The sequence below is a fragment of the Suricata suricatta genome, chromosome 14 (genome assembly GCF_006229205.1).
Source record: "Suricata suricatta isolate VVHF042 chromosome 14, meerkat_22Aug2017_6uvM2_HiC, whole genome shotgun sequence".
In the NCBI taxonomy this organism is placed as follows: Eukaryota; Metazoa; Chordata; class Mammalia; order Carnivora; family Herpestidae; genus Suricata; species Suricata suricatta.
The window spans coordinates 49,717,793-49,727,790 of NC_043713.1; the positions used below are offsets into that span (position 1 = coordinate 49,717,793).

At 37.0% G+C, this 9,998-nt stretch overlaps 1 protein-coding gene across 2 annotated transcripts; it reads right to left on the reverse strand.

The window, feature by feature from the left end:
• Nucleotides 1-6,264: 6,264 nt before the first annotated feature.
• On the reverse strand, nt 6,265-6,513 carry LOC115278073 (small ubiquitin-related modifier 2-like). 2 transcript variants are annotated; one of them, XM_029922498.1, is made up of 2 exons: nt 6,375-6,513; nt 6,265-6,311 (listed from the first exon to the last, which is right to left on the reverse strand). In XM_029922498.1, the coding sequence occupies exons 1-2, from the start codon at nt 6,511-6,513 to the stop codon at nt 6,265-6,267; spliced, it is 186 nt and encodes a 61-aa protein (XP_029778358.1). The 2 variants fall into 2 exon arrangements, with proteins under 2 accessions (XP_029778358.1, XP_029778357.1); XM_029922497.1 differs by having other exon boundaries at nt 6,265-6,513.
• Between the last annotated feature and the right edge of the window lie 3,485 nt (nt 6,514-9,998).

The following is a 9,998-nucleotide window of genomic DNA, read 5'->3' on the forward strand; positions in this document are numbered from 1 at the left end:
GGAAACTGAGGTTCTGTTTGAGCAAAGACTGCTCAGATCACATGGCTTTTTGGTGACTTGCAACCAGAACCTAGTTTCTCAGTCCCCAGGCCAAAGATTTTCCACAGAACCAAGCTCTTTTCCATCAGATTTTAGATAGGAACTCTCTTGAAGGGGATAAAGTTAGGCAATTTTGGCCTGAGAGAGGATTTACAGAAAAGGGAAGGGACAGTGCCAGGCCTTTGTAGGGACAGTGAGGAGAAATTTTGTCCTTGACCAGTTCTGTGTGTTTGAGTCTCGGGTGTGCGTTCTTAGAACAAGCCCGTAGAGCAAGTTCTTTTTTACTGGGTTTCCTTGGATTGTTGTCAGTCACTGGCACCATGTAGTTCCTATGCGGAGGCCTTGAAAAATTCTCCTCATTTACTCTATCCTTACCTAATGGTTGGCTCTGCATCTCAGACCTTTTTAGTTTGCTTTTAAGAGACATCTGGTTGTTGATTGAAAACTAAAAAACAACCCCCCAGAAAAACAAAACTAGGATCATGGAACCTAGCAAAGGCAACCAGCGGCTCAGCTGGTTCATATTTTCTCCCTTACACCTGCTCTAATGTTCAGATTTTAGTGTATGTGGCACACATGAATCCAAGAAAATTGAGAGGATAAATTGGACATTTTCTTTTTTATAGTGTCACTAGTTTGCTTAGATTTCTTTGAATGTCATCATCTATACCAACGTATCATTAAAAGAAAAAATTAATGTACTCTGCCTTAGTCTATTCAGGCTGCTATGACAAAAATACCAAACATTCATTTCTCATAGTTCTGGAGGCTGGGATGTCCAAGATGAAGGTGCTGACAGATTCGATGTCGATGGGGACCTGCTTCCTGGCTCATAGTTAGTTATGTTTTTTCTGTGTTCTTACAAGGCAGAAAGATAAGGGAGACCTCTGGGGTCTCTTTTATAGGGCACTAGTTTAATTCTTAAGGGCCCCACATTCATGACTTAATTACTTTGCCATCATATTGGGGAGTAGGTTTCAACATGTGAATTTGGGTTAGGGTGAGGGGGCACAAACATTCAGTTTATAGCACACTCAAATCATTTTAGGATCTTATTTGAAAGGCTTGTTAAGTCAGTACTAGTGAGATCTTGATGGTGCTGTGCATATCCATAAAAGTATCCATAAAAGAGCATTTTAATAACTTCGCCTATCAGCTATTTGGTATCTGAGAATCATCTACTAGGAAAACAAGACCAAGGTATTGTCTTAGGGTTGTTTTTGCACAGCAAATACATTGCTTTTCCTTACTCTGTACATTTGTTTCACATGGCTCCACACTTCGTTAGCATAACAAATAATTGTTCTTTAAAAAAACGAATAGTCGATATAGCATAGTTATTAATAACATGGTTCTGGTGCCAGATTATGTCTGGGTTCAAACGCCAGTTCTGCTATGTTATATCCTAGCTGGCTGACCTTGGGTAAGTTTCTTAAGTTCTACATGTGTTAGTTTTATCTTCTATAAAATGGAGGGAGTGGTGGTATTTATTTTATGCAAATGTTATAGAAATACAAGAAGTTAATACATGTGCAGCATTTAGAGTAGAGCCAATAGACAAATGCTCAGTGAACTATTGGCTGTTTCTATTATGTTTATTTGGGGTTGTTAGAGGGCTGGACTAAAGTTGCCAATTAAGCCATTTTTTCCTGGTTATTGTCTGTGCTGAAATGGAGAACAAAATCTATAGGATGGCCCATGAGGGAAAATTTGGGACTGAATATGGAAGACAAACCTGAGTATTTTGATCTAGGTAAAAGTAAGAATGGAAAAGGGAGTGAGGAACAAGTTAGAAGAAGATGAGTGTAGTCTCATTTGGGTTAAAGACATTGGTCGGAGGTGAGTCTTCTAGGTAGATAATTTAATATTAGATGATATCAAATTATTCTGTGAATATAGTTTAAAATTTTCTCATTATTCTGAGGGCTCTGCTGTCTCATGTTTGATGCATTGCATATGCTATAAGGAAATTGATAATTATTTTTGAAAAGAAAGAATTTGGGATTTTGCACACTCCAGACCATAGGGATTTATATGTTTAATTGAGATATGGCTATATTAAGGAAAAGAGCTCTGATGGGCTTTTGGTAATGTGACTATAATTGTAAAATATTCTTCTAGTAAGACAGAGAGATGCTGTTAAATAAGAAGCTTTAGCTGAATAAGGCATATAAAAAGATTCATGGATATAATGCTTTTCAGAAGTGCTACAAGTTGGAAAAACATTTAAGTAGAGTGTTCTTTTTCTATCCCAGAGCATAATTCAACTGAGATTTCCTTTATCTGCTGCTAACTCTCATGGTGCTTTTCTAGTGAGGCAAATTAAAAATGTGTATGTATCCTGAAAAATTACATACCTGGCTATTTTGATTATGTATATTCTGAAAGGTATTAACATTCTATGTGGACCCCTGAGGTTCAGCATTTTGTTGGTCACAACCTATTGTACTTTTCACAAATATGCCTGTGTGGCATATGGTCATAATTGTTCTCTAACAATTTAGTTTTTTTTTTTTTAGCTTAAAGCCAAATTTAAAAAAATCCCATAAGATACAAAAATGAGATATGTATTTTGAATATCCCAGTTTTTGTTAATTTCACTATTGGAAAGGACAGGAGGGATACATTTTCTTTTTTAAAAATTTTTTTAATGTTTTATTTATTTTTGATACAGAGAGAGACAGAGCATGAGAGGGGGCAGGGCAGAGAGAGAAGGAGACACAGAACCAGAAGCAGGCTCCAGGCTCTGAGCTAGCTGTCAGCTCAGAGCCTGATGTGGGGCTCGAACCCACGAACGTGAAATCTGACCTGAGCTGAAGTCAGAGGCTTAACCGACTGAGCCACCCAGGCGCCCCATACATTTTCTTATTAATTATTAGATTTGGGATATTAAGTAAGGATGACACTTGCAAGGAAAACAGTTAATATAATTGTAAGCGTGATCCAATCCAAACTTCCATGTTTGCCGTATATGAGATTGAGTGAACAGAGGCCAAATGAGACAGAAATCTGTTTTAATGTAGATAAAGGAATTTGGGAGATCTTTTCTTTGCATATGTTTTCAAAGCAGGACATACTACTTTGATGTAGCCAAGTTCTTGAGACTTCAAAAACCAGAAATTGTCTGTGATTTTCATTTTCTCTTGAAGTCAGTTTCATGGAATTGTAGATCACGAAGAGACCTATAAAGTTTCTCATTCAGAAGACAGGGTCTTTCTTACGCTAAAGGTAGTTTTCCAAATGTGGCGCTTAGTAGCTTTTTCTTGCAAGTGTGTTGTGGGTCAATGTGGGCAGCTTTCTGTTTTACATTGTTATTCAAGTCTTCCTTTCTTTTTCAGTCTTGGGGGAAACAGAAAGTTTGATCTCCTTTTTTAAATTCAGAGTTACCACTGACCTTCTGTCTTCTTAAAATCTCCACAGATCCTGTAGTTCACCGACCCTTTATAAATACTCACAGCCCTCAGGACTGTGGGATTTGGAGAAAGGCAGCTGTGTCAGGCCATCTGATTAGAAGTAAATGCATGCACATAATATTCGGATACTCAGTGGAGTTCAGAGATGCTTATAAAAGCTCTGTTGACACAGATTGTGTCATTTACACCCAGAATACAGGCATGAATTAAAACTTCCTGAAAATACAAGCCACATATAATGATCTAAGGAACTTAAAAATCTGCGTCTAATGGCATGTGGCGAGAGATATGAGCATTGTATCTTCAAGAATAGAATTTAACTCTTGTTAAAGGTAATACAGCTAAGGTGTATAAAGCTTGTCTGCGCAGTCACTGAGTGATGCTTTTGTAGTAAATTTTTTTAGCGCCTGGGCCACGATGTACCATTGGATTGAGTGTTAACTCCAGTGGTAGCTTAGTTCAGATGCAGCAGAGATTGTGTATTTCACTGATTCTTGTAAAAAAGAGAATTTGAACATTCTCACACTTTTTACTTGTCCTTAGAACTCTTTTGTTACAACAGAATGCACTGAAAGGAACATTGACCAGTGTTGCTGAACTCTTTCTAACATAGTGATGAAATGGCCTATTTGCTTTCCCTTTCCCCTTACATCAGAAATCCCTTCATGCAACATTTGTGAAGTTAAATACACACACACACACACACACACACACACACACACACACTGTTTGTAAATAAGTTCTTATGAATTAAAAAAATAAATTAAAAAATAAAAAAATTAAAATATTTTAAAAGTTAATTTAAAAAGTTTAAAAATTTAATGGAATGTTACAGTGTGGGGCTAGAAGAAACCTGGACTAAAAATGAAGAATCAGAGACTCAAATCTTGTTCTTGATACTAGTTAATTTTTGACCTTGTGGAAATCACTTCTGCCTTTTATCCTTAGGTTTTTAATTGTTAAAAAGGTGTGTGTGTGTGTGTGTGTGAGAGAGAGAGAGAGAGAGAGAGAGAGAGAGAAGAGAAAGAGAGGTACTGGAAGGAAGGGAGGGAGGGAGAGGGGCAGAGATGGAAGGAGAGAGAGAAAGAGAGAGGGAGAAATCAGTGGGTTCTTAAATAAGGTGATACTGACCCCCAGGGAGCATTTTTATTTGTCACAATGATGACATTTGCTAGGATTTACTAGTCATCAGTCTGGGTTGGAAAACAAGCTACAATACACAGGATCATCTTACAAAGTGAAAAGTGTCCTGCCTGAAATGCCAGTAATTGGGAGCCCTCTTTGAGAAAGCTATAGATAATTCTCTAGGATCTCTTCCAGTTTGTATCCAAATTGCACAATTGGTAAAAACAACAGTAGATTAAATAATTTAAAAAACCCAAATTGCATGAATTTAAAACCATAAACAAAGCAATACTTCAAATTCTTACAAAAAGCTTGAGGCAAATGTAATCTATATGCTTATTGACCAGGCAGGGAAAGAGTTGTTTATTGATATTTCTGTACCAGTCATTTTCTCAATTGCAGTCACATACATTTTAAAGATGCCCAAGTTAGATGTTGTTATTGCTATTTTGCCAATAATAAGCCTGAAGCTTAGAGAGGTTGATCAGACTTTGAGTGGCAGAAACAAATGTTAATTTGACCCCATCTGGCTCCAAACCTGGGGCTCTTTCCCAACATTCCATTCCCTTGAAGATGGAAAATAGTAAAGATGATGGTAGAAAAGTACATGCATGTCAGTGACCAGCCATTATGAACTTGGCTTCCATTCACTGAGCACACCACTCTTTTGCCTCTCAGACGGTACGCAGGCTACATCCTTTTTTCTGAATTCCTCCTCCTCACCAGGCCAACACATGTTCATCCTTGGGTTTTACTTGTACTTTGTTTCCTCTCGAAGTTTCCCTGACCACGTGGCACCTATTTCAGGCACCCTGCGTTGTGCTTCAGTGGCCTCCTATGCCTTCCTGTCATATGCACACAGCCCTCAGTGCCACTTTTTACCTTACCAAATATGTGCTGAGCAAAGAGGGATGATAAACAGTTGATGTAGCAATTTATTTTAAGAAATGAAGTGATATTAATTAATGGTGAACATTTTGAATATTTGTTTCGTAACATTAGGATAGAATTCATTTTATATACATAGATAATTTTTATATCACATTTATTATCATTCTTCATAGTGTATAGTTCCTTTTTTTCATTTTAAACAAGAATTTTATTTAAACAACAAGATGCTTGATTGGAAGGGAAAACTATCCAGGATTCATTAGAGTAATTTATTCCTACTTAAAGACAGATTGCCCTACATGTAATAGCTATGTACAAAATGGTTATAAAATTGTCCTTGCTTTTACAATGATAAGTGAAAAACTTTAAAATTCTACAATCAAACAAGGTATGCAAGGATTTTTGTGTTGTTCTTTTTTTGTCAAGCAGCGAAAACAAAATAACTTATTGGAATATAAAGATAAGGGCTGAATGAACATGCCACTAGTGGAGAAAGGAGATATTTTCACAGAACTGGTACTTTCCCCCATCCCATCCCCTTGTAATGTTGACCAAAACATACCATTGGCCATTTAGTTAAAAAATGCAATATGCTTGTGCATGTACACAGTTACCTTATGTACAACAAGAAATGGGGGAGGGGAAATGAAAGAATGAACTATACTGTAGTAATCAGGATGTGATAGAACCAAACTGACATTTTCTCATTGAGAATGTCTTCTTTCTTGGTCCAGAGGAACAGAGTTCTGGATTAAAGTGGCAACTTCCCTATTTAGTAGACACCTCCTGTCTGCTGCTAGAACACGTCAACTGTATCTTCATCGTCCATTTCCAACTGTGCAGCTGTATCTGTTTCATCGATTGGCTGCCCATCAAGTTGGAATCTGATCTGCCTCATTGACAAACCTGGGCTTTCACAATAGGCTTTCATTAGTTTGGTAAGTGATGTATTGCTCTTAATCTTAACATGGTGCCCTACCACTTTCAAATTAATATGATTGTTGTCCTTAGTCTTGTCTACTTCTTTGGGCTTTTCTTTGGCCATGGCAAAGGTCAAAGTGAAGGTGCCATTTCAACAAAAGAGGTGCTGGGCCGACACCCAGTGAACACACAAGTAGCACCAGGAGTGACAGAAGAAGGAGGTGGAGTGGCAGCTCCAGTAGCAGTGGAGGAGAAAGAGGGCACGCACACTGTAGTGTGGGTTCCTAAAATACAACCCTCTTATTTATGTTTTCTTTGTCTTGTATTACTATTTGATATCTTTTGTTTTATGTGTTTGTGTTTGTTCTTTAGTCATGTTGTATTTAAGAGTTACATGTATGATGCTAATGTATCCTGTGGAGGCAGAATAGCAGCAATTTAAGTGTGCAGACTATGGAGCCAGAAAGCCTGGGTTTGGGATTCTTGATTCCACCATCTTGCTGCATGACTTTTGGCAAGTCACTGGTCTTTCTTCCTATGTAAAAAATAAGGAAATAGAATCATTTCTCCTTTATGATTGTTTTGAACTATTAAGTGAAGTAGTGCATGAAACATTTATCATATAGTTAAAAGCATTTAACAGACTTAAGACAAATTGCCATATAATATAAGTGCAGTTATTATTATCTTCGTCTCTTTGAAAAATTTTTAATGTTTATTTATTTTTGAGCAAGTGAGAAAGAGACAGAGCACAAGTAGGGGAGGGGCAGAGAGAAAGAGACAGAGAGAGAGAGAGAGAGAGAGACAGAGAGAAACATACACACAGAATCCAAAGCAGGCTTCAGGCTCTGAGCTGTCAGCACAGAGTCTGATGTAGGGCTTGAACTCACCATAAGATCATGACCTGAGCCAACGTCAACACTTAACCGACTGAGCCGCCCAGGCGCCCCTATTATTTTTCTTTTAATTAGACCTTTTTAGATATTTTTTTTGGGGAGAAATGCACATTATAAGGACAGGAATGATTCAACTTGATTATCTCCATTCAAGGAAAGTTTAAATAGAGAAAATTTTGATCCATAAAACCCAAGGCAATTTAAACCAATTAGTACCAGTGTAGAGAAGCAAGAAACACTTGTTTCTGTCCTAGGACGAACTGAGCTGTGGAACACGCCAGAAGAGGACATCAGCCATTTAGTGCCATTTCCTTTCTCAGATACAACTTTGTTCTTAGCCACCCTGTTTGTACTGTTACTGTCAAATTTAGGCTTTTCCATTTCTCCTTACTGAAATGGTGAGATTGAAGGCTAGTAGGTCTAACAAAGAACAGGTACCCGGGGGTAATTTTGGTGATAGATTTTTGAAATATGGCTGTATGCAATTTTATTTTATTTTATTTTTTAATGTTTTCTTTATTCTTGAGACAGAGAGAGACAGAGCATGAGTGGGGAGAGGCAGAGAGAGAGGGAGACACAGAATCCAAAGCAGGCTCCGGGCTCTGAGCTGTCAGCACAGAGTCTGACACGGGGATTGAACCCACGAATGTGAGACCATGACCTGAGCCGAAGTCGGAGGCTTAACCGACTGAGCCACCCAGGCACCCCAGCAATTTTAATACTCTGTGGAATTTTCTGAACATTTTAAAAGATAACTTAACAATTGCCTTGTATACACCTGAAGACTTAATATACCACCAAAGTCATTCTCTCTTCTACACACTGGACCTAGATTGAGCCTCACAATAACTAATTAGAAGCACACCCAGAATTTGGTCAATGGTTCTGACTGTTTTTTAAAATATTTTAAATTAAAGTTTATTTATTTTTGAGAGAGAGAGAGAGAACTGTGAGATCATGACCTGAGCTGAAGTCAGACGCTTAACCTACTGAGCCCCCTGGGTTCCCTTGACTGTTGTTTTTGTATATGGGTCCTGTGCATCTCTAGATTCCAGCAACTAATAGATGACAGTTACACTGCTTTGCTTAATACTATTTCCCACCAATGTTTTCTTGTCATGCAACTCCATGGGGACCCATTTTAAATTATACCAATAAATCCTAGTTAGTCAAGTGTGCATAGAGACTTCCTGAAATGCAAAATGCTGTATTAACAATTATATAAATGTTTTTTATAGTTCCCATCAGATTATAGATGATCTGAGAGTTGAGGAATTCTAGATTAAATACATTTTTTCTTTCTTTTGGAAGTCTGGAGAATTTATATTTTAATTGTTTACTACACTATGAATAGTCTAAACTGCCAAATTATTATGCTATAATGTTAAAAGAAAGCTAAAAAAAAAGCCAAAATTATTCAAGATACCATGTGATAGAGGCTTATGATAGGGAACAAATAATGTACTATGACAAAAACCAGATCTTAGAAAAAAGCCTACATGGTAGGAGTAACGGCATTCTCTCAATTTTTAATTGAGAAAGCTTATTTGCTCTCATGGAGAGCATATTATATTCTTAAATGTATGCATACGTGGAGATAAAGCAGAAGAAAATGTTCTTTGAAAAATGAGTCATATTGATAGCAAACCATGGTTGGGTTTTGCTTTAATGTTTACCAAATAAATGCCATTCTAAGGCTATATTCACTTGCAAGTATGTGGTGTTTATATCTGAAAACTTTTGCTAATTAGGAATTGGGTGAATAATGTGGGGGAAGATAAATCTGTGTTCTACATAAATCTGTGCATAAAATTTTATGACATAATATAAATGCTAAAGTTTCTCAGATAGTAAGTGTTGCAGCTATCCCATTCGGTCATTACAATTTCAAAAATGTATTGGAACACTTCTTTGCTCCTAAGTGGTTAAGAAGAACTACAACTAAATTAAGCTGAAACAAGAAAAAAGGACATGTATATATTTATTGAGTTTGTTATATTAGCCTTTTTATTATGGGTCTTTTTATGCCTTTGAGTTACCATCTGGTATAATTTTCTTATTCAAAACAGCTTTGTTATTACCCACCTCTTTTGTGCTTTAATTGTCAAATATTTTGTATTTCTACATGTTAAAGCCTAGTGATACAATTATATAGTTAAGTGAAGAAATATGCAGTTAAACTGTCTTTTATAATTACCTACAGAAAAATTGCCTTTACCAACACTTTTTGATTTTCTCACATGGATTCAAATTGCTGATATCCTCTGGGGTTTTTTTTTTTTTTTTTTGGATATTTTATTTCTGAGATACAGAGAAAGACTGAGCATGAGTAGGGGAGGTATAGAAAGGAAGGGAGACACAGAATCTAAAGCAGGCTCCAGGCTCTGAGCTGTCAGCACAGAGCCCAATGCGGAGCTTGAACTCATGAGCTGTGAGATCATGACCCGAGCTGAGGTTGGATGCTTAACTGACTGAGCCACCCAGTTGCCCCTTCTTTGATTTAGTCTAAAGAAGTTTCCTTAGAATTTCTTGTAAGGTAGGTCAACTAGCAACAGATTCTCTCAGTCCTTGTTTTTCTAGGAATGTTTTTTCTCCTTTTCTTATGGTACTCCCATTATACATAGTTTGGTGTGCTTGGTAGTGTCCCACCATTCATTGAGAGTTCATTTTACCATATTCTTTTTTCCTCTGTTTTAAAGATTATATAATTTCT

Coding starts and splice junctions, on each gene's coding strand:
- LOC115278073 (XM_029922497.1), bottom strand. CDS start 6,513: ATGGCCAAAGAAAAGCCCAAAGAAGTAGACAAGACTAAGGACAACAAT.